The sequence below is a fragment of the Tiliqua scincoides genome, chromosome 2 (assembly GCF_035046505.1).
Source record: "Tiliqua scincoides isolate rTilSci1 chromosome 2, rTilSci1.hap2, whole genome shotgun sequence".
Taxonomy (NCBI): Eukaryota; Metazoa; Chordata; class Lepidosauria; order Squamata; family Scincidae; genus Tiliqua; species Tiliqua scincoides.
The window spans coordinates 89,075,697-89,099,670 of record NC_089822.1 but is presented as its reverse complement, the minus strand read 5'-3'; the positions used below and the strand labels follow the sequence as shown (position 1 = coordinate 89,099,670).

The window sequence follows — 23,974 nt, the reverse complement described above, 5'->3', positions numbered from 1 at the left end:
GGGAACTCCTCAGGATCCCAGAGTGAAGGATTCCAGCACTGCCATTTTCCTTGGTTTCTTCATGAACTGGCCAACGAAGATACTTGCCCCTTAAGGCACACTGCATGGCTGCTTTCATTTGAAATGGTTCTTCTTATAATAATAATAATAATAATAATAATAATAATAAATAACCAGGTATTTATATACTGCCTTTCTGGTCATCGGATTACTACTCTGACTTTATTCAAGGCGGTTTACATAGGCAGGCATTTCTAAATCCCTCAGGGGATTTTTACAAACATAGAAGTTCTCTCTTTCAAGAACCAACAACATTTCAGAATGGATCTTCCTGGTTTGGTCTCACTTCTGGCCTCCAGTTCTCCCAGGCAGGCTGACAAGCAGTTCCATCTCTCACATGGAGGGCAGCCAAGACACTTCTTGCTCACACCAAGAGCAGGTGGAATCACTCAACTGGCTTGTCAGCTGCTTCAAGGTCTCACCATTCTCAGCCGTTCAGGGAGCTGCCGGTGTCCTCAAACTGGTGACCTTCTGATGTTATCTTCGGGTTAACGGAGGCTCTACCCTCTAGACCAGACCTCCTGTCCAGATCAGACCTCTTATCTCATATGCTACATTCTGTAGCCCAAGCAGATGCCATGCAGTGTGCAACTCTTAATGTTCATGTGCCATTGACTTTCAACCCAATCCTATGCATGTCTACTCAGAAGTAAGTCTTTTTAGAGCACCTACTCCCAGGAAAGTGTGGATAGGATTGGGCTCTTTGTCATTTGGCTTTGCCACATGGTGACACCATATTTATGGAGGATCTGCATTGTCTACCTGCTTCTCAGTGGCCCTTGCCTGATTAAATTGGGATGGAGAATTTTGGAACACATCATATGATAGTGTGCACTGAGCTGAAAGCAGGCTAAGAGCTCTTGGAGTACTTGTCATGTCTGTGCTGGTCTGGTTAATTGGAAATCAGATATCCTATGACAGGAGCTGAGTGGTATTAGCATTAAGTGGTCTAAAATTTAGATGGATGGGACTTGGTTTTAAATGACCCAGTTGCTGTATTTGCATCGGGAGCTGAATGATCAGTTGTGAAGAAACCAACAGTGGAGTCTTCTGCATGTCTATTCAGAAGTAAGCCCCATTGAGCTCAATGAGACTTACTTCCATGTAACTGTGCACATAGGATTGCAGCCCAAGTGACATACATGTATATGGGATGTGTTCCTGTGTTTGGAGTAGAACTAACATGACAATGCTAGTGGCACTGTGAGACACTATGAAACTGGCACATCTTGAGACAGATGCGTACAGCATTTATGTTAACAAAATGGAACAGCGAAAGAAGTTATTTTATGGCTAGGAAACGAAAAAAAAACATGCCTTCTGATAACAGTAAGATATTCTTTATTATATTTTCCAGGTTGGAACAAGAAATAGGCAAGCTAGAAAGTGAAGAATCTCAAATATCTGCCAAAGAGCGAATCATCTTAGAGAAACTAAAGGAGACAGAGAAATCCTTTGAGGACTTACAAAAGGTAAAAAAAGGATAATTTTCATAGAAAGCATTATAATCAAAGCAGGAGATATTAAGACTGCACATTAGGAGTTAAAGAGTTTTAAATTTAAGCAAAGATTATTCAATATACAACTAGAAGTCAAACTAGATAATATTTAAATTTGAATCAAATACTATTAATTGTTAATATTCAGATCTATGTTAAATGTTGGGAAAGTATGTTTATTTAGGAATTCAAGTTTATATACATATAGTTTTGCAAAATCCAAACCCACTGAAATAATGTTAATTCTGTTTATATTATTTATGTATAATTATCATGCACTACAGACATTCCAGGAATTTATGTATGATCTATGGATGGAACACCTGATGATACAGTCCTACATTTATGTGCTATGTTTAAGATCCTTGATAAACAACTCCATAATTTTGTATATGGCATAATATAAAATTTTAGGCCCAAATCCTTACCAACTTTCCATCACTGGCATAACTGTGCCAATGGGACGTGAGTGGCATCCTGCAGTTGGGTGGCACTCACGGAGGCCTCCTCAAAGTAAGGGAATGTTTGTTCCCTTACCTCGGAGCTGCATTGCCCTTATGTCGGTGCTGGAAAGTGGGTTATGATTGTGCCCTAAGTCAGACAGCACTACTGGTTTGTTGAAAATTTTCAGAGAAAAGAAAAGCATTTGGAGGAAAAAATGCAAATTGCAGACCTAAGTAAGAACATACAGTTTGGCTTTGAAGAGTTCTTGCAGTCACAGAAAGAATATCCACAGATTATTCAAGAAAATGGATTGGCTTCTCTGGGCTGTTCTTCCTATTAACATAGTGTTTCTTCGAAGATCATATCTGCTACTATAAATATAAACTACTCTGAGCTATATTCCAGAGAAAATGTAGTCACCGAAGAAGCGCTGAACAACATTGAGTGCCTGCCTGTGCTGGAGGAGCTTGACAGTGAACCAACCCTAGAAGAACTTCACGTGGCCCTGGACTCCCTTGCCTTTGGCAAGGCACCTGGAAAAGACAGCATCCCTGCTGAAGTCCTAAAGTGCTGCAAAGAGATCATCGTCACTGAGCTGCATGAAATCCTTTGTCTCTGCTGGAGAGAAGGTGGAGTACCTCAAGACATGAGGGATGCAAACATCATCACACTGTACAAGAACAAAGGCGACAGGGGTGACTGCAACAACTACCGTGGCATCTCTCTCCTTAGCGTTGTAGGAAAGTTGTTTGCCTGAGTTGCACTAAAGAGGCTCCAGGTACTTGCAGAGAGCGTTTATCCAGAATCACAGTGTGGATTCCGAGCCAACAGGTCCACCACTGATATGGTATTCTCCCTTAGACAACTGCAGGAGAAATGCAGGGAACAACGACAGCCACTCTTTATAGCCTTCATAGATCTCACGAAGGCTTTCGACCTGGTCAGCAGGGATGGCCTCTTCAAGATTCTCCCCAAGATTGGATGTCCACCCAGGCTCCTCAGCATCATCAGATCCTTCCACAAGGACATGAAGGGCACTGTTGTCTTTGATGGCTCCACATCAGACCCCTTTGACATCCGAAGCGGCGTGAAGCAGGGCTGTGTTCTTGCACCAACCTTGTTTGGGATCTTCTTCGCTGTCCTGCTGAAGCAGGCCTTTGGAACTACAACAGAAGGCATTATCTCTGGACCAGATCAGATGGAAAGCTCTTCAACCTCTCCAGACTGAGAGCAAAGTCCAAAGTCCAGCTGAAATGTCTGCGTGACTTCCTCTTTGCCGACGATGCAGCTATCACTACCCGCTCTGCCAAAGATCTCCAGCAGCTCATGGATCGTTTTAGCAAGGCCTGCCAAGATTTTGGACTGACAATCAGCCTGAAGAAAACACAGGTCATGGTTCAGGATGTGGACTCACCTCCCTGCATTACAATCTCTGCGCATGAACTGGAGGCTGTCCATGACTTTGTGTACCTTGGCTCAATGATCTCCGACACTCTTTCTCTCGATACCGAGCTAAACAAACGCATCGGTAAAGCAGCTACCATGTTTTCCAGACTCACAAAGAGAGTCTGGTCCAACAAGAAGCTGACGGAACATACCAAGATCCAGGTCTACAGAGCTTGTGTCCTGAGTACACTTCTGTACTGCAGCGAGTCATGGACTCTTCACTCACAACAGGAGAGGAAACTGAATGCTTTCCACATGCGCTGCCTCCGACGTATTCTCAGCATCACCTGGCAGGACAAAGTTCCAAACAACGCAGTCCTGGAACGTGCTGGAATCCCTAGCATGTATGCACTACTGAAACAGAGACGCCTGCGTTGGCTCGGTCATGTCGTGAGAATGGATGATGGCCGGATCCCAAAGGATCTCCTCTATGGAGAACTCGTGCAAGGAAAGTGCCCTACAGGTAGACCACAGCTGCGATTCAAGGACATCTGCAAGAGGGATCTGAAGGCCTTAGGAGTGGACCTCAACAAGTGGGAAACCCTGGCCTCTGAGCGGCCCACTTGGAGGCAGGCTGTGCAACATGGCCTTTCCCAGTTTGAAGAGACACTTGGCCAACAGTCTGAGGCTAAGAGGCAAAGAAGGAAGGCCCATAGCCAGGGAGACAGGCCAGGGACAGACTGCACTTGCTCCCAGTGTGGAAGGGATTGTCACTCCCGAATCGGCCTTTTCAGCCACACTAGACACTGTTCCAGAACCACCTTTCAGAGCGCGATACCATAGTCTTTCGAGACTGAAGGTTGCCAACTATAACTATAAATATAAACTAACTTTTTTCCTCGGAGGGAGGGAATCAGATAACACATCCATGCTATTCCCAGGACTTGTGAGTGAAGCTCTTACAATTAAACAGATACAAAACTATAATGAAGCTCTATCACTCAAGCATATTGTCACACAACATATACTTTTCACTTTCATAATTTATTACGACATGTGGTGACCACAGCCACTAACTTAAGAGTTAATCTAGTGTTGTGACTAATAGTGTGAACAGTGAGTCACTAGTTTAGATCTTGCCCCAGACACGAACACAGTGGCTGAGCTAAGGGCATTTAGTATCTGACTTCTTTAGCCCCTCCTTTACCATACATATACAGTGGCTTGGAGCAAAAGGATTGGTGCCCAACAGAAAGCATTTCCAACCCTGCAAGGGGGTCCTTGATTTTCAACATGCCATGATGCTTAGAAGGGTTCTTAGTTCTCAGGGGGTTCAGCGGCCTTCGGAGAGAAGGGGAACTTGGGAAGATCCCATGTTGTGTATCCTATGTTGTGTAGGACACTGGCTTATTTTATTATTGCTAGTATTATTGATATAATGCATAACAGTACTTTGAATGCTGAAGTGCTATATAAATGCACATATTGTAAAAAAAAAAAATCTGATTCCAATTTTTTATTGTCTTTTTCAGAGCTTCTCACACCAAGATGGTGGTAAGCATTTTTCTTCTACCATTCAGATATGAGATATAATTATATACACTTTCGATTTGCATTACTTTACACCAGCCTTTCCTAAAGTGTGGGTCTGCTGCTGTCCCCACCCCCTCCTGGCCTGATCCGCCCTACGCCCAGCCCACGCTACACCCAGTTTCACCTCCTCCCTGCCTTCCCCCTGCCCCCAAAAGCCTTCAAGCCACCCATCATTGGCATTCTCCTAAGCGCAGAGATCCAGCTCCAATTGGCACAGGCCTCTTCGCCGACGCTGGATGTCTCCTGTCAGCAAAAGTGCCTTACGCTAGGCACCATAGGATTGGGCCCTCAGACACCAGAAGATCTGCTTAATAGATTTACTTCACTTTATGATACAAATCATGCTCGTGTATGATACCAGAGTTCTGCATTTTCAAAGACGTTACTGAAATCAGCCACATCTTGAACAATTTCTGGATAAGATTTCCCCAGAATTGACTGCAAAAAGCTATTGCCTTGCTCCAGGCAAGAAACTGCCTAACATGCAAAGCAGCTGTTTATTGCTAAGTGATGTGCAACATAGTGTGGTCATAAATATTTGTTTTCTGTCTTTATTGTGGGAACCACACAGAAATGCCTGTATATTAGATTCTTCAGTGTTTGTCCTAAAGCATGATTTTTTTTAACTCCCAGGTACAGTTCAGTTTCAGACTTATAATTTATAAAGCACAGTATTCCCTTGGTTTTTTGACGAATGCGTGTGCATGTCTTTGTTGAGGAAGCAATAGTCTCCACTTGCTTACAGGCCAGCTTAGAGAGTCTGTCTCAGCAAGATAGGTACATAGAGCTGTAGATAAGAGTTGGGACAAAGCAAGGCCCATTAATCAAAACAAAGACTTCAAGCTGATTGCGATATTTTTCTTTTTTACACTTCCCAGTTTTTACTGAAGTGTATGTTCTGTGACTGGTGTCCTTAGAGTAAGATTAAAGCCATCATACATCAATTGAAAATTTGTGTAATACTCTCAGTACCAAACATTTGCAGCAAGATATCTGTCTGTTCTACCAGCATAATGTCACTATAACCAGGTGTTCATATTCCTTTCATTAAGACTGCAGTCTTTAATTGGTTTAATCAATAGATTAATCAACTCAAGCTTTCCTGAGAACCTGTTCTGTTTTTATTGCTGAAAAATAAAACAGTCATCTATTCGTGTGCCATTCACAATTGGTGACACTGATTTTGCATTTTTCCATCTGAGAATCTTGTTTAGACTTTACCCGTTCAGATTTCTGTTTAGACTGCCACTGGCTCTTAGCATATCTTTGGGAAAGATATTTAGCTCATATATGTGAATATTTTCATCTGTAAATGCACATAAAAACACTTGACCTGGTCTACATTCCATTCTCACAAAATTGCCTAGTTCAGTAGCAGGGATGTACCGGAGCCACAGCACTGAGACTCAAGTTGAGTCCTGAGTCTCCACCCCCTTGACTCATGTCATCCAAGAATCATAACAGGCAGCCACTGTGACCCATTCAGAGCCATTTTTTGAGTCATTTTGACAAGCAAATCGTCCCTGAAGTGAGGGGGGGGAGCAAGCAAGCACACAAAATGAAGTCGCAAGCACACACAAAAGCAAGTCTTGACTCAAATCTATTTGAGTCTTTTCATTTTTCAAGTAAAACCTCCAAGTTCAGAGTCAGTGCCCAAGTTTTTGACATAAGAGCATAAGAACAGCCCCACTGGATCAGGCCATAGGCCCATCTAGTCCAGCTTCCTGTATCTCACAGTGGCCCACCAAATGCCCCAGGGCAGCACACCAGATAACAAGAGACCTCATGCTGGTGCCCTCCCTTGCATCTGGCCTTCTGACATAGCCCATTTCTAAAATCAGGAGGTTGCACATGCACATCATGGCTTGTGACATGTGTGACCAAACGCTGAAGAGGCGTTTGGGCCTCTTCAGCCTAGAAAAAAGACGCTTGAGGGGGGACATGATTGAGACATACAAAATTATGCAGGGAATGGACAGAGTGGATAGGGAGATGCTCTTTACACTCTCACATAATACCAGAACCAGGAGACATCCACTAAAATTGAGTGTTGGGCGGGTTAGGACAGACAAAAGAAAATATTTCTTTACTCAGCGTGTGGTCGGTCTGTGGAACTCCTTGCCACAGGATGTGGTGATGGCGTCTAGCCTAGACGCCTTTAAAAGGGGATTGGACAAGTTTCTGGAGGAAAAATCCATTATGGGGTACAAGCCATGATGTGTATGCGCAACCTCCTGATTTTAGAAATGGGTTAAATCAGAATGCCAGATGTAGGGGAGGGCACCAGGATGAGGTCTCTTGTTATCTGGTGTGCTCCCTGGGGCATTTGGTGGGCCACTGTGAGATACAGGAAGCTGGACTAGATGGGCCTATGGCCTGATCCAGTGGGGCTGTTCTTATGTTCTTATGACCTGAGTCCATATGAGTCATGAAAAACACATGTTTTCACGACTGGAGTCGAAGTCATCTGAGTCTCCACCCAACCCTGTTCAGTAGTGTGTCTAAACTACAATCTGGTGCACTGCATAATGCTGCAGCAACTCTGCAGTAAACAGTAAAGGAAGAGTTAGTGCATCAAGTATCCTATAACAGTAAGAGTGGCATATCTTGAGAAAAAGAACACCATAATTTATTTTATTTATATCATTTATATTGCTTCTTTTGGATTGAAAGATCATAATGTCATGCAAAATAATACAATGCAAATCATACCAAAAAAATGAAAGTACCATTAATAGTTTAAAGTCTAAATTCTCAGATTCAGTAATTAAACTGGGAAAAAGAAGTAAAACCCAAGCAGTAAAAACAGAATGTGGGTCATTCACTGAAGGACTTCCCGTACAAAAAAAATTTTCTAGTCCCTTGAAGGTCATCAAGGAGGAAGGTCAGTGGGCTTCCCTAATAAGGAGTTCCACAAGTGGGGTACAACCTTGAAGCAGACCCTGGTTCTCTTCGCTGCCTTCATAACTTCAGTGATCCAAAATATCTGAATCAAATCCTTGTTTGTGGACCAACCAAAGTGATAAGGGAAGCTCATATGGGAGGCAGTGTTCCCTTAAATAGCTGGATTCAGACCTTGGGGAGTTTTCACATTGGTGGGCAGATGGCCAACTCTTTGATGCATGACTGCTGTTTTCTAAATCAGAAAGTTTGAGAAGTCCTTGCTTATTGTAGCTCTAAATGCTTTCTGGTGGCTAGACAAACATGAAATTGCAATGCATTAAAAAGTCATGAAAATGAATATACAGTACTTAGCTGTTGTATCTTACCAAATATGGATATTCTTCAATAGATAACATTTTTGCTGTAGAAACAAATTTGAGCCCCACCAGCTCATGAACAGGCAGCCAAAACCATAAATAAACAATATTTTTCATTACCCTGGAAAGGATTAGAACTCACATGTGGGTGATAAAAGCATAACCTTTCAGCTAGGGTTGGACAGCACATTACTGAGTCTTGATTTTATGCTGCAAGATTAATTCGTTTGATTTATTTAATTTGTGGAGGTCAGTGACCTGATAAAATCTAGAAGCTCCTGGCACATGGTATTGGGCACATACATCTGAAAAAGTTTTAGTCATCTGGTGTTATTACCTCCAACCTCAGCTAGTCTATTGAATGGCAATCAAAGCACAGTGACACTGCATTTTGCTAGCTTTGATCCAGTGTTCTGGCTTCTGATGTCTATTGTTTGGGGTGTTGTTAGACACTCTGCTGCCTAAGCGATGAAGCCTCTGGGGCTTGTAAGGCTGTCCCTAACTGTATTTCCTCCTCTCTGACAACTAGATGCAGTAAATTACATTTACTCCCAGATCCCTGAACTCCAAACCCTCTATTCACAAACAACGGAGCCAGTTCCTGGGAAAGACGGAATAAGCAGGGTAACTGGTAAGTCTCAAAGGGGCAACTGTTTGTTCTTTCAGCCAACGCAGTAGACATAATCTTTTTTGTATGTTTCTTGGGACTATGTAGCTTGAACTGAAGATAACAACTTAAGACTTGGCATATTGCGCATAACTAGTAAACAACTTACAGCCCAATCCTATGAATGTCTACTCAGAAGTAGGTCCCTTTAGAGTCAATGGGGCTTGCTCCCAGGAAAATGTGGTTAGGATTGGGCTGTAAGATTGCAATCCTATGCACACATACCAGGGGGTAAGTCCCATTGAACATACTGGGATTTATTTCTGAGTAAACATGTATAGAATTGCACTGTTAAAAAAGAAGTTTCTCTGTGTTGTAGCTACTTATGAAAAGAATTCACAAGAGTTAAAGGATGAATGAGTTATCGTGGAGAAAATATACTTCTCAGGTATAAACGAGCAGTCAAGAGGAAAACTCAGCCATTTTGGTCTGTCAGTTTAAAAACATAGAGGACAAGAATGTTTATGACCACGGGCAAAGTTGTAGCGCAACAGTGAGCATCAGCCTGCTGTCTGAAGGAGTTGGTAGGAGTCTGTAGATGCAACCCAAAAATTACATTAGACCTACTTAAGTCCCAGTGAACTCAGTGGGACTTCTGGGCACGATTGTTTGCCGATTATGATGCCTGTTTACTCGAAGCTAAAACCAACTGAATTCATTGGTACTTAACTTCCACATAAGTGCGCATAGGGTTGGCAACTAATTGAAGCTATTTCTGGGATTATTTTTTCCCCCAGCACGATATCATGGCATGTAGCCAGGGAGACCTTCTTAGAACCTTTAGGATTGTTTGCAGTATTCTCTGACGCTGATTTCTGGAGACTCTTGGCCAATCCTCGGAGATTGGCAACATTTTGAGTGGACAGGTCTGCAGCCTACATCCCATTGATTCCAATGAAACTCAGTGCCTTGCATGTAGAAAGCAGCTTTAGTATGATATTTATTTCCTGTCAGGGCCCCATGGAAGTTTTTGTTTTGTTCTGTTGTTTTTATAAAAGCAAAACTACATTGAGTGCAGATGTGTTTATTTCTGAAAAATGTTGAGATTTATTGCATGTTTTCAGTTTGTGGACAGCCTTGGTGAAAATAAGAGGTATACCAATTTTAAAGCTCTTTTAAGAGGTGAAACCTGGGGCAGGGGAAGAGAAGACCTGGTTCTCGTAAATTAGTTGTTTTCAAACTGGGATGTTACGACACCCCAGCCTGAAGGCCCTGGTCTCTTTCCCCTTAAGGGGCAGGGGCATGGGGGAGGCAGGGAGGAGGCAGCGACGCGATCCCCAAGATTGCATTGCTCAGGGGGCTGCAGGGACTGGGATGCACTCACCAGCCCCTGCAGCAGCCATCCTGGGGTGCGGGGAGCCCTGCGCGAGTGTCTACAGGGCTCCCCAGCCTGCAGAAAGTGAAAGTGGAACAATCGCGCTCCACTTCTACAAAACCGGAAGTACAAAATCGCTCCACTTTCACTTCTAATGAGCTGGGGAGCCCTGCAGACACTAGCGCAGGGCTCCCTGCACCCCAGGACGGCTGCTGCAGGGGCTGGTGAGTGCATCTCAGTCCCTGCAGCCCCCCTGAGCAATGCAATCCTGGGGTTGAATGCAAGCGCATAATATACAATAATCAATAAATAATAAAAGCACCAATAGGACCAACAGGTGTCAGATGCTAAAGACTAAAATCAGAAGGCTTGCTGAAATAGAAATAGTTTTTAGAGCTCACTGGAGGCTTCTAAAGAGGAAGCAAACTAAAGGGGCCCCACTTTCAAACCATCACCCCTCTTACTTCACAAGTGACTACAGATCTAAAAAGCATATCTAATTTAATCTCTGAAGTGTATAGCCAAGCTATTGAGCACAGCATAGGTATTCCCCGTTTCACAGTGTTGTGTATTCAGTGATTGTTATTGTGGCCCGTTGTGTGGAGTCCTCATGAGACTATGCAGTAAATTTAACAACAGCTGGCAATAAGCCCTAAAGTGGTCATTATGGTCTCTCTGTGTTTGGTGGGAAGAGGGAAGGGAGCAATGAGGTCTGTTCAAGAGACAAGATGCTTTCATCTTTTTATTACAGGCCTTTAATCAGACTGTCAAAGAGCTTTACAAGCTGTACCTTGGATATCATAGCCCATCTTAGCACTGCAAATCGATTCTCTTTCAAATTAATGAACTTGGCTGTGTAGCATGCCTCTTTTCACACTTTTATTATATCCAGTTGTTCCTAGGAAATGTTTGACACCTGGTATTTTGGCAATTTACTCAGAAGTAGGCCCTACCAAGGTCTAGGACTTACTCCCAAAGAAATAAGCATAAGATTGTCCTTTTTATCTGACTTTTCAGGGAATGCTAACCACGTATAGCCTTTTATGTAACTTGAGAGGAAGAGAAGGAATTCTTTTCCTAGATGTACTTTGAAGAAAGGATGAGCTGAAGAAAGTCAAGCCAGGTGTAGATTTTTTTTTCTTGTACTTGAAACTTCATCTAAATTCTCAGTAATGTGAGAGATTTTGTAAATGTTTAGAATCAGATCCTAAGCTCCTTTGAGCCCCAAGGGCAGGACAGAACAGAAACTAGTTTAAAAGAAAATACACAATATATTGAACTGTTAGTAGATCAGAGATGGGAGAAAAGCATTGTCTCAGGACGCATGGATTGTTTTTGCCTCTTTCCTGCATATGCCAGTCCCTTCTCTTCCCTTAGACAAGGTTGCCATGCAGTGGCGTCACTAGGATTCATGTCACCCGGTGGGGGAGGCCTGCATGTCACCCCATGTAGTGGGTGGGGCAGTGCCCCAGGTGGGCATGGTGATGTGCCATCGCCCCACCTCCACCGGTTTTTTGGCTGTACCTTTTGTTAGAACACAGATATTTCAATGTGGATTGTTTCATTGCATTCTGCATGAAATTACTCATTGATTGGTATATGACATGATGGTATTATTCCTCCAAATTCTGATTGTAGTGATTTTGAAAACTTGTAGAGTCTCTCTCTCTCTCTCTCTCTCTCTCTCTCTCTCTCTCTCTCTCTCTCTCACACACACACACACACACACACACACACATACACCAGTGTCAACTTACTAACACCTTATTGCAGCATTTCTCAAACTTTTAGCGCTGGGACCCGCTTTTTAGAATGACAATGTCCAGGACCCATTGGAAGTGATGTCATGGCCAGAAGTGACATCATCAAGCAATTAAAATAAATAATTATAAATAATTAAATTAAAATAAAATAATTAAATAAGGGGGAGCCAGTCCTGTTCCACCAAGTGAATCTATTCTGAAGTAAGTCCCATAGTGGCCAATGGGGCTTACTCTGTAGTCTGCCTGCAATAACAACCCCCAAAAAGAATCAGTGAGATTTCCAGCCCTCCCCAGTGCCCAGTTTAAAGTTCTTCTATTTCTGGCACATCAAGATAAAGGCTCTCCTGGCTTCACACGTGCAAAATAGAAAACTTTCCCCTGACCACTCAAGCCTCTTTTTTGTTCTTTTTAGGGGGGGGGCTGCCTTCTGTTGCACTCCAGCTCCATCCGATCAGGACCCTTCTGGTGTCCTCACATTCCCCTTTGCCTGGCATGACCACCAGCCAAGGCACATCTGCCTACTCGCAATAAACACAACTGTGAGGCTGGTTTGCTTTCCATAGGGCTCCATAGACTGGGAGGGAGGCAGCTGGGAGGGAGGAACCTCCTTCTCCTGTGTTTTGGGGGGCTGCACTCATTGGATGAGGACCATTCTGACGTCCTTGGAGCCTCTCAGCCTGCCTCAACTAAGACAAGTCCGCCTACTCGTGAGTAAACGCGGCCACATGGCTCCGTTTCAGGCTCAGACTCGCAGCTGGGACGAGGGAGATTCTCAGGTGTTTTTGGGGGGCTGCATTTATTGGTTAAGGACCATTGTGGTGTTGTTGGATTCCTCCCAGCCTGCCCTTTCTGATGCACTATGGCAAGTACACCTACACACGAGTAAACGCACGCTGCAGCTCACTTTCACTTTCCATAGGGCTCCATGCATTTTTACCTTCCGGTTTTTTGGCCATCACTTTTGAACAAAAGGAGCAATTTCAATTCTGTTTTTTTGCACTGCACTCCACTGGCTATTCTGCATCCAACGGTATATGGCATGACATGGTAGCTCCTAACCCCACAATGTTAGCACATCCTCCCCCAGGGCGCGTCATCCCCCTGGTGCGTCACCTGGTGCAGCTCGCACCCCCCGCACCCCCTAGCGATGCCAGTGTCCCCATGATCATAAGAGGATTCCCTGTTAATGACATTATTACTTACATGGGGAGATCGGTTGGATCCAATTCATGGACTGTAAAAGGCCATCATAGCGTGGTTTACCAGCTGAAAACTAGAACCTCTGGTTGTAGGAAGAACATCATATGAAGTGAAAGCCTGGCACGAAATACCAAAATTTCTGTGGTAATGAGATACACTGTGTGGTTATGTGGTTATATGAAAATACAGGTTGTCCTTAATCCATTCATCTCAGCTTAGATTTTGTGTGTATTTGGGGGGCAGTTTATACTTGCATGCATGCTCATCAGTTGATTGTAGCACCAGGAGGCAACTTGCACATGCAAATAGGCCATCATAGATACAGTGCTACAGAAAGAACTTTCATACATCCTCCTATCACTCAAATTTAATACTTTTCGATGGAACCAGTTCAGTTTCATCTCATGTAAGGCTAGTAGTACTGAATAGGCAAGCGTACAGTAATCCAATGATGTTTGAATAAGGCTTGGTTGGATCAGGTAGTGGAAGATGCATGGGCTATGTATCTCCCATCTTGCAGCTGTTCTGTCTGACAATGCTGGAAAGCAATTCCTTGTTATGCCAGGTTTTTTTTTTTTTTTAATTTCTCTTTCTCTCTCCATTGTTGATCTTAAAGTACACTTCAGGCACACATAAACCTGCTTCTTCCATTTCCTTTTAACATCTCCCTGTTCTGCAGATGAGCGGCCCCTCAATTTATTTGCCTGTATAAGGGGAAATCAGACATTTTTTTTCTCCTTTTGGAAGAAAACTCCTGAATCCCTGATGAAAATATTAATAAGAGGAAACATGGAAGCACATCTTTATGTGTCCCTATGCTAAGAGAGCTCTATGCTTTAAAAATCAACATCCTACACCAACAAAAGCTGAAATTTACAACTTGTGTTTAAACAACACAAGCAGATTTGCATGATTCCCCATATTTTGTCCACACATTGCCCACCACACTATAAGCCAAAATCACTATAAGATTTTGAACCAGTGTGCTTTGGCACACTGGTGTGCCACGTATGGTCTACAGGTGTGTGACAGGAATTTGGGGGAGGGTCATTTATTATCAGGGCAACTGAGGGATGTTAGCCCCCCACCAGCAGCATGGTGTGCCTTGTCAATTATCAAAAAGCTGATGGTGTGCCTTGACAATTTTAGCACCTTGTCAGTGTGCCCTGAGGTTTAAAAGGTTGAAAATCGCTGCTATAAGGTCTATAAAATTGCTTCTTTAATAAATGCTGAAATGTTCAAGAAGTTGGATTCTGTACCTCACACCACATTTCATGGCTTTTCTGCACTCCTGCAGAATCACAGCATACTTTCAGCTCTGATTTCCAGGTTGGTCCATACATTACTGTTTCCATGCTTCCCACATTACAGTCTGCAAATGTAATGTGTAGTGATATGAGACATATAGAAAGTCCTGATGACATAGAGATTCTACACCAGTGACAAATGCCTGCAGGTACATCTGAAACTGGTGAAGAAATGCACCATGCTATGGTTGTTGCTCATGTGACTATCAATGTTACACACTTTATAGCCCCAGTTCTGAAGCAGCCGGATATGAATGTGCACCAAACCTAACGTTTTGGAATAATTTGAACCATGGAGACACACTGATAGACCTACCTGTTTGTTGCTTCCCTAATTTAACAGAATGTCATGCACGCAGATAATGTAGGAAGCTATCTGTTCTAATGCACGGAAGGTATGGCTAGCACCACTTGCATTTACTCCTAATAGGATAACAGCTGCTTCTTTTCACAGTCTGCCTCTAACCTAGAATGCTTGGCGCTTTAGGAGCAGCTTCACTGGGGGCAGGGCACAGTTGTCTGCTTGTCTGTTTGGCAATTAACCATTCACATGCTTTTTGTTGTTGTAACATGCACTTCCTCTCTTGTTTCTATTCAAGCTTTGTACAGCATGGAAATTAATGTGGAGAAAGACAAACAGACAGGAGAGACCAAGATTCTCTCTGCATCCCCCATTAGCCCAGAGGCAGCCCATCAAAGAGGAATCAAAGTCTATGACGATGGTACCAAAGTAGTCTATGAGATGCACTCTGGAGGAACGGTGGTAGAAAATGGAGTGCATAAATTAAGCTCAAAGGATGTAGATGAACTTATTCAGAAAGCCGGACAATCAAGCAAAAGAGGAGGGACACTATCAGAGAGGAACACAATAGCGGATGGAAACCTGAGCCATACAAATGAACAAATGCTGTTCAAGGAGGCAAAACTCGAGATGGTGCACAAAGCTGGCAAAAGACATTCTGAAAACGCTCAAAAGCAAGCAAAACTCTCTGGGGGTGAAGTCCCAGAAGCCAATGCGGATCACCCAGTCACAATGATATTTATGGGTTACCAAAACATTGATGACGAAGACGAAACAAAAAAGGTGCTGGGCTACGATGAGACAATCAAGGCCGAACTGGTCCTCATTGACGAAGACGATGAGAAGTCACTGCGGGAGAAGACGGTGACGGATGTGTCCACCATGGATGGAAATGCTGCCGAGCTGGTTTCTGGGAGGCCGCTGTCAGACACAACAGAGCCCTCCTCGCCAGAGGGTAAAGAAGAAAGTCTACCAATGGAAAAAGTCCCAGGTACAGAAAAGAAAAAACGCTGTCAATGCTGTATTGTCATGTGACCACTTCTTCCTTTCTTCCTCTTCTTCCGAGCAGCACCTGCTCCATCACTCCCTTAGACTCCACTGTATTTTTTCTAACTGCAGTACTGTGAACTGGAAGTGACTGCCTCCATTGCCTTGCAGTTGGGTTGCGCTGATTTTTCTAGCAATTCAAGGGAGATGAGTTGTGGAAATGTGAGTTCTCACCAAATGCACTGTCTTAGGATTATTTTTAAAGGGTGAGACATCAATGGAAAGTGTACAAAGCGCTTTCGAAACAGATATTATATATATATTATATATATTTATAATTATATATAATAATTATAATTATATATAATTATATAAATACATAATATATGAATATGCATAAATATTTGTGGGTAAAATATGCATATTTGTGTATTGCATATAAATGTATATGAAGAATTTAACTATATATATATATATATCTCTAGCAGGTATGATCAGCCTCCAAGGATTTTTGCAGAACTCTTAAGTTTCACTTACATGTGAGCCTTAAACTGCATTTTAATGTCATTGTTTTTTTAAAAAAAATAGGTTTTATTTTTTACTCGGGCAAGGGGAGGGCACTTGGTCATGCTGTTCTTTTGATACCATAAAAATTTGAGCCCTTTCTTCTTCCCCAAATGACTTCACAGCTTTGTTTTGTTCTGAACCCTGGACACTGTTCAACAAGACTTGCTCCCATATCCGCCCCATGGAAATTACTGGGGCTTCTCTTGGATTGCTTATAGTGGGTGGATTGCTTATAATGGGGCTTGACCCCCCAAGCACAGCTGTTATACAACCTCCATTCATTCTGCTGGGGTTTGTGAAGGGCTTCTACACAAGCTCCATGGAGGGGAACAAACATTTCACAGCAGCTGTGCCTGACTAATTGCTCCCCTTAGAATGGAGTGTGGTTCAGTGGAGTTCACTCTTGGTACCAGTGGGACTTAAGTGCATATAACTGTGTGCTGGATTTTCATTTTGGAGTTTCATTTTGCAGCATCAACAGTACAGCATTAGTCATATCCACTGAGTGATGTCATCAGAAGTGAGGTTGAATGCTTTTCCTGCCTTGTAGATTGAGAGTGGTGGTTCCACCCCTCCCCCCTTTTGGCCTTATCTAAAAATTCCAGCTTATGGTATTGTGCATTTGCTCAGTCTTTTTACATTCAAACCAAAAGAAGCGTGTTGTGAAAGTGCTCCAGTGGCTACCACAAGCAAAGTGTAGATACCAATTTTAATGACCTACCTTTTGATGACTTCCTACATTCGTGTGTGGCTTGGCTGCTGTAACCCTGATGTGACAGAGATGTTTTCATGGTTTACTTAAAATATGAACCCATAATAACTTATACTGCTCCTGTTTAAAAAAAAAAAAAAAAAAAACAGTCCAAAAGCCAAGGGTCTCAGTTCTCAGTGAGTCATTTTTATCAAGTCAGTTTAGTTCAAGGGTGTCAAACCCATTTTATACAGCGGACCACTTAGCATTCTTGGTGCCTGCTGAGGGCTGGAAGTGACACAATTAAGCAGGAAGTGATGTCATTAAGCAGATGGTGGCCAGAAATAAGTACTTTGTTCTCAAGTAGGAATTCAATAACTGCAAGAGAAAATTTGCAAATCTTGACCATAATTTCAAGATATGGGAGAGCCCAATTATCATACAGGCCACTCTTTTAGCAGCACTGCTTCTGCAGAATCATCTCTTCGCAGCTCTGCAGCTGTGCTCTGAAAAGTGACACCTCGGCAGATGTAGTGATGCTGAAAGGGCAGCCCGCATGACAACTGGGCTCTCCTAGTATCTTGGCAGCATCTCCCCCTCTCACCCCTCTTGATCTGCCCCTTTTCCTGTATCATTCCTTGCCTTCTGAGGCCTCCTTCCATCTCTCCCTCTTAGGGCGCAATCCAAACCTGCACTGGAGCAGGCAAGCCAGGAAGCTTGCACTGCATCCAACGCAGATTCGTTGGCTGCAGCGGCTCAGCCAGGGGCAAGGGGAAGCTCTTCCCCTTACCCCTGGGTAAGGGCTGCGTGCCCCTATGGGTCTCCTCAGACTTACGCCACCTCTGGAGCAAGTCCAAGGAGAGCGGAGCAGCTCGAAGCCACTCCATTCTCCCCGGGGAAGGGGGTTGGGATCCAGCATAACTGCCAGGTACCAGCCCCACCCCGGGTCCCCATGCGCATGCCCCTGGGGCCGCCCACCGCCCACCCTCCCCCCACCCAGCAACGCTACCCTCCCGCCTCCTCCCCACCCCCATGCCTACCTTCGCCGCTTGTGTCGACGTGGGTATGCTCGCACAAGCGGCAGGGAGGAAGCTGCTGCAGAGGCTTCTGCCAGCCTCCAATATTAGCGCATCTGGATTCGCTGACCCAGCTTCCTCCCACAGAGGTGCAAATGTGCTTTACGGCACATTTGTGACCCTCCAGGGGCTCCTATGCTGGCATAACCACCGGTTAGGATTACGCCCCCAGAGACTCAGCAGAAGCAGTGCTGCTGAACCTTTAGTTGAAAAGCGGTATATAAATACTGTTAATAATAATAATAAAAGGGCAATTCTGAGAGAGCCCTAATTGATCGTGGAGGTCAGAGATAGCATTTCCAGGGGCCGAATCCAGCCCTGATGTTTGACCCCCCCTCCCCCCGGTTTTGTCTATGACCATTGTCATCATCTTGGTCCTGAGTATGAGAGGAGTAAAATAGGGGGAGCAATGTCTTCCTTTGGAAAAAGCTCTGTTGTGTAAGCATGCAGGCTTTCAAGCTTCAGAGAGCTCTTCTTCAGCAGAGACAAGAATGCTACACCTAAAAGAATAGGCTGAATTGAGGCCTTGGATTCATTCTTGCATTACTTGAGCAGCTTGGAAGGTCCTTTGCTGCAACTGACTCATATTTCTTGGAAACAGTCACACTGGTTTCCTAAAATTCACCAAAACAGCCTTTTCTTATTTCAGCACAAAGAAATGCTCGGTGAATCCTAAAAAGTCACAATAAAAGACAGCCCCCTTCCTTACTCCAGCTGCCTCACTGAACATATTCAAACATTTTTTCCCCCTCCAGGATTGTCCTTGGGGGGAATAATAGGAACTGGCCTCAGGCTCAGATGATTCACATGGTCGCTGTGTACACCTACCTTGTTTCTCTGTTGCTGGAGAAGATCAAATGCAAGATCCCATAAGACAGTGGCTCCCAAACTTATCAGTGTCACAACCCACCTTGTTCTTCATCTGAAAATCAGAAGTCAAGTCCAGACCCATCTGCAGGCCATTTGGAGCCTGCAGAGGCCAACAGAGTGGCTTACCTCCCAAGGCTTTCAGAATGGTTCCAATCTGGAGCCAACTGGAAGCAAGGGGGGAGGGCCTAACTCATGACCCACACTTTGGGAAACCTTGCCATAGAATATTTCCAAGCCTTGAGAGATTGAGCATTTAATATCCTAAACTAGAAAAGATCCCACACTCAGAAAACCGCATAATGTCCTGTTTGGTCATTCACGTTTCTCCCTGCCTCCCATGAAGGGTGGGAAGGGTGCGTGAGAGCCTGAGATCCATAGTTGATCTTTCCTCAGAACATCTGTTTTAAACACACATTTCTTAATAAATGGACCCATGGCAATCTTACACATGCAGAGGTGTACGTTTTTCAATCTACTGCCTTGCACAATGCCCATTTGAAACCACTGGGGTTGTCCTGTGCTAGGAATTTCAGGAGAAAACTTTTACTCACTGAAGGCCATAATTCACAATGGTAACTTCAGATTGGTACCACAGAGGTGTCTTCCTTAAGAACCTTAAATGAAAATGTAGCCTCTTGAGGAAGTCTCACTTGGAAAGAAGGATCTGTGTAGATTATTACAGAGTAATTTGAGGCCAGTTGAAAATATCTGGTCCTTATCATAATTACAATGAACCTGTTTATCAACTGTCCCCCACTATTATTTCAGTGACGATATTCCTGATACAAATGTGTATGAAATTCAAATGAGAAACAGTACTATCTAACATTTTAAATCATTTCAACCAAGGAGAAATTCCATATCTTGCAATGAGTCAATAGGAAGACCATAAGCCCAAGAACAATCTCTTCAGAGACCAAGAGTGTTTTTCCCTGCATATCGTTTTTTTCTTGGATGGTGCTTTGACCTTATTAATCTCTAGCTTTAAACAGATCCATGTCGAATGACATTTTTTGCTCTGAACTCTTTTCTTTCTGTGCCATTAAGACAGACACCCATGACCTGGTAGCTTTCATATAAGGAGAACCAAAATGCATCAAGATTTGCGAAACTAAACCATATCAGGTTCTTATATGTTTGGCGGGATGTTTGCCTTGATTTCATTTGAACTTACTTCTACATAAGCTTGTTTATGATCAGAACCTTGAAAAGGTGGAAATGGGTCATCTCATATAGAGTTTTTTTTTTAGTTCTCAGAAAACAATCATTACAAAATCAATATTTAGATGATAAAAATGAAACATAGGATAAAGAAATCAAATAGGTTGGAATGTGGTAATTCAAAGACATTGAGAGATTCCTACTGATCCTTGTGTTTGTTCTCCAATCATAGATAAATAGCTTCCCCTCCCTTTCAAATTTATTGTTTCCCTTTCTTTTTTAATGTGAATCAAATTTGTTAGTTTAAATGAGATATGGTCCATAGTTGCCATGAGATGCCCATTTTGTTGGGAATCTTTTGTTTTTCACCCTTCTACAAACTGTATTTTGCCAATGTTGTTACACTCAGAATCAACTGAACATGTTTCTATCTGGTAGTATCTTTCACATAACCTCACAAGAGAACCAAAGGCTCCAATGATGTGTTATACCCCATGTAGGGGTATAACATCATACTATCCTAGATAACATTACATAATGTTACTATTGGGAGTTTGTATTGGAGTATAACTTAATTCAATTGCAGAGGTACTGAAATGATTACAGGTTCACAATTTCATTCTTTTAGCATCTAACTGTGCTTCAAACTTATGAAGGCACAGAAAAATCTAATGCTGAAAGGTTAGAAGAAGAGCACAAAACATAAAGAACTTTTTTTTTCTACTTCGCTGAAAACTGCACTCATTGCAATTTATATTTTAGTATATATTTTACTCTAAATTGTCAGCATCCGGCATTTATTCATATGTGCCAAGCCAATGTTAAACCAGATAAACTGTGTAGGGTTTTTTGTTTTTGTGTTTTTGTTGTTTCTGGGGTGGGGGGTGTTACCATAAGAACATAAGAACATAAGAACAGCCCCACTGGATCAGGCCATAGGCCCATCTAGTCCAGCTTCCTGTATCTCACAGCGGCCCACCAAATGCCCCAGGGAGCACACCAGATAACAAGAGACCTCATCCTGGTGCTCTCCCCTACATCTGGCATTCTGACTTAACCCATTCCTAAAATCAGGAGGTTGCGCATACACATCATGGCTTGTACCCCATAATGGATTTTTCCTCCAGAAACTCGTCCAATCCCCTTTTAAAGGCGTCTAGGCTAGACGCCAGCACCACATCCTGTGGCAAGGAGTTCCACAGACCGACCACGCGCTGAGTAAAGAAATATTTTCTTTTGTCTGTCCTAACCCGCCCAACACTCAATTTTAGTGGATGTCCCCTGGTTCTGGTATTATGTGAGAGTGTAAAGAGCATCTCCCTATCCACTCTGTCCATCCCCTGCATAATTTTGTATGTCTCAATCATGTCCCCCCTCAAGCGTCTCTTTTCTAGGCTGAAGAGGCCCAAACGCCGTAGCCTTTCCTCATAAGGAAGGTGCCCCAGCCCCGTAATCATCTTAGTCGCTCTCTTTTGCACCTTTTCCATTTCCACTATGTCTTTTTTGAGATGCGGCGACCAGAACTGGACACAATACTCCAGGTGTGGCCTTACCATAGAATTTGTACAACCATAGATTTGTACCAAACAGGGCCTTTCCTATTTGATCAAAGACAAGTTTCCTATCAAGCACAACTATATATACTATATATAAAAACTATTCAGAACAGTAGACATGTTCCAGCCACATTAAGCACATTTACATCACATCAAAATCAATCGTTGGGTTATGTAGATTCACCACTTTTGGCCCTGAAAGCTTTGAGCAGTGCCGTGACCTTTTTCTAAAACATTTAATTAAACCTGCATTCCAAAATATTACAAATGTGATATCAAACATATTTACATAAATAAATATTTAGGCCCTAATTCAACGCTCCACAAGAACTTTGAAGTAATGCTCTGTATACACATACAGTATTCCCTTCCCAAAGCAAAGTCAGTGGAGCAATCTATCAGTACATTTTAAACCATTTCCTTTCACTATAAGAATCCAGGAGAGGTACCCTGTTGGGTAGTGCCATTTCTATATTATAAATTTATATCCTTTTTATATCAATTTAACTGAAATCACTCCCCCCCCCCCCCAAAAAAAAAAAATTCTGGGATTTATAATCTGGGCAGCTGGTAATTACATTAGAACTCTCTAATGCCTCTCAGAAAACTATAGTTCCCAACATTCCCAGAAAAGAGGGGAACAAAATCAGATGTAGGTCTGTAATGTAGATATACCTTTAGAAAACTTAGAAGTTTTTCAATAAGATTTCTCTGTTTATGCTGCATCATGATTATGTGTTTGTAATTCCAGCATGGGAAAATACTTAAAGTAAGAAATATAGTCAGAAAGGGTTAGGTTCATGTCTGTTTGGCACAATGAATATTTTGCCTTAACCTTTGTAAACAAAAGCAAACAAAAAAAGAGAAAAAAAATCTTTTCAGCATGTTTTTCTTAGACTAAAAATAAGTAACCTCTTCAATTTTTTATATTTTGTATTTTCAATATTTCTACAAATTTACCAATCCTTCATTTTCATGAGGATTTTCTTTTTGTGCAAAATCACAGCACCCTTTTCTGATTTTTCTTTTAAAAAGGGACATAAAACACAATGATCATAGTGACCAAGCATCCCCTTTCAATTGAAGAAACATTAATACAGAAAGAAAAGAATTACAGGGTTCTTTCCTCTTTTGTTTTCCTGTGGCTGATGTACTACATAGTATATATACGTTTACATAACTCCTCCAGTTTGCCTTTGTGATATTATCAAAATGAATGACAAACTAGGTATGATGTGCCATTGGACAGATTGCCTTAGCGCTTCCTTGATTTCAATTCTCTCCACACCCACCCTTCCAAAATGCAGACTGTATTCAAAAGCTGTGTAAGCACAACATTCTCTTTCAGTCTCCCTTTAGATCCAAAAAGGCACAAGAAATATAAATGGAGTGGAACAATTGAGGAATTCAGCTATGCGCCTTGAACCATACTGTAATCATGCACAAGGCAGGGGAAAATCAAGCACTCCACACAAGTTATCCATTGGAAGCATTACTCTGCCACATTGCCCTGAATACAGATGTTATTACCCAAGCAGTCAGTTCACTTATCAAGACATGACATAACCATGTTTGGTGTGATCAGGGACATGCAGTCATTAGACCCTGATCACATACCCCCGCCCCCACTTGGCCTCTCTGTTCCTCTGAAGGCCTTCTAAGACATTCAGGAGGGCTTAGAAGGCCTTCCAAGTGCCAGAGAGCCTGCACGCAGCCTCTCCAGTCCTCAAAATGCCTCTAGAAGGCCTTAGAAGGACTTCTGGGGGCTGAACAGCCTGCACATGGCCTCTCAAGCCCTTGGAACACCTCCAGATGTGACTGGGGGTGCATCTGGAGGGGACACAGAAGTGACTTCACTTCCAGGTCACAGGGTACCATGATGTCATGTGCCTCACCAGCACATTAAGTCACAGCACATCCATGCATCTCATAAGTTTAGCATCTTATCCCTAGCATCCAGTCAAGTAGGGAAGAGGATTTTACCACTCTTCAGTGGTAAACTCCATTCACTCCCCATTGCACATTGACGATTAAGCACAGTGCAAAAGGCTTTATAATACTTTCAGCAAGTTTTAAAGATAGGACCAAATCTAGTCAACGTTCAGCTTTTCTAAGACCCATTGATGGCAATGGAAAAGTTAAGCATGAACAAATCAGTCTAATTCAGTGGTTCCCAATCTCTCTGGGAGTTTTGAAAACCAAGTCTTTGCGAGGACAGGGGGATGGCAGCAACGTAATCATAGGGTTGCTTTTTGTTGAAAAGCGGTATAT

At 42.9% G+C, this 23,974-nt stretch overlaps 1 protein-coding gene across 6 annotated transcripts in view; it reads left to right on the top strand.

Moving 5' to 3' along the window:
• Positions 1–23,974, top strand: part of PALM2AKAP2 (PALM2 and AKAP2 fusion) — a 287,822-nt gene that overhangs the window by 109,588 nt on the left and 154,260 nt on the right. For 5 of the 6 annotated variants that reach the window (XM_066616313.1, XM_066616312.1, XM_066616314.1 and 2 more), the window contains 4 exons: positions 1,418–1,532; positions 4,922–4,943; positions 8,772–8,873; positions 15,094–15,786. In XM_066616313.1, the coding sequence (XP_066472410.1) occupies positions 1,418–1,532; positions 4,922–4,943; positions 8,772–8,873; positions 15,094–15,786 (932 nt within the window). The remainder of the gene's footprint in view (positions 1–1,417; positions 1,533–4,921; positions 4,944–8,771; positions 8,874–15,093; positions 15,787–23,974) is intronic. The other variant, XM_066616317.1, reaches the window with a different exon arrangement.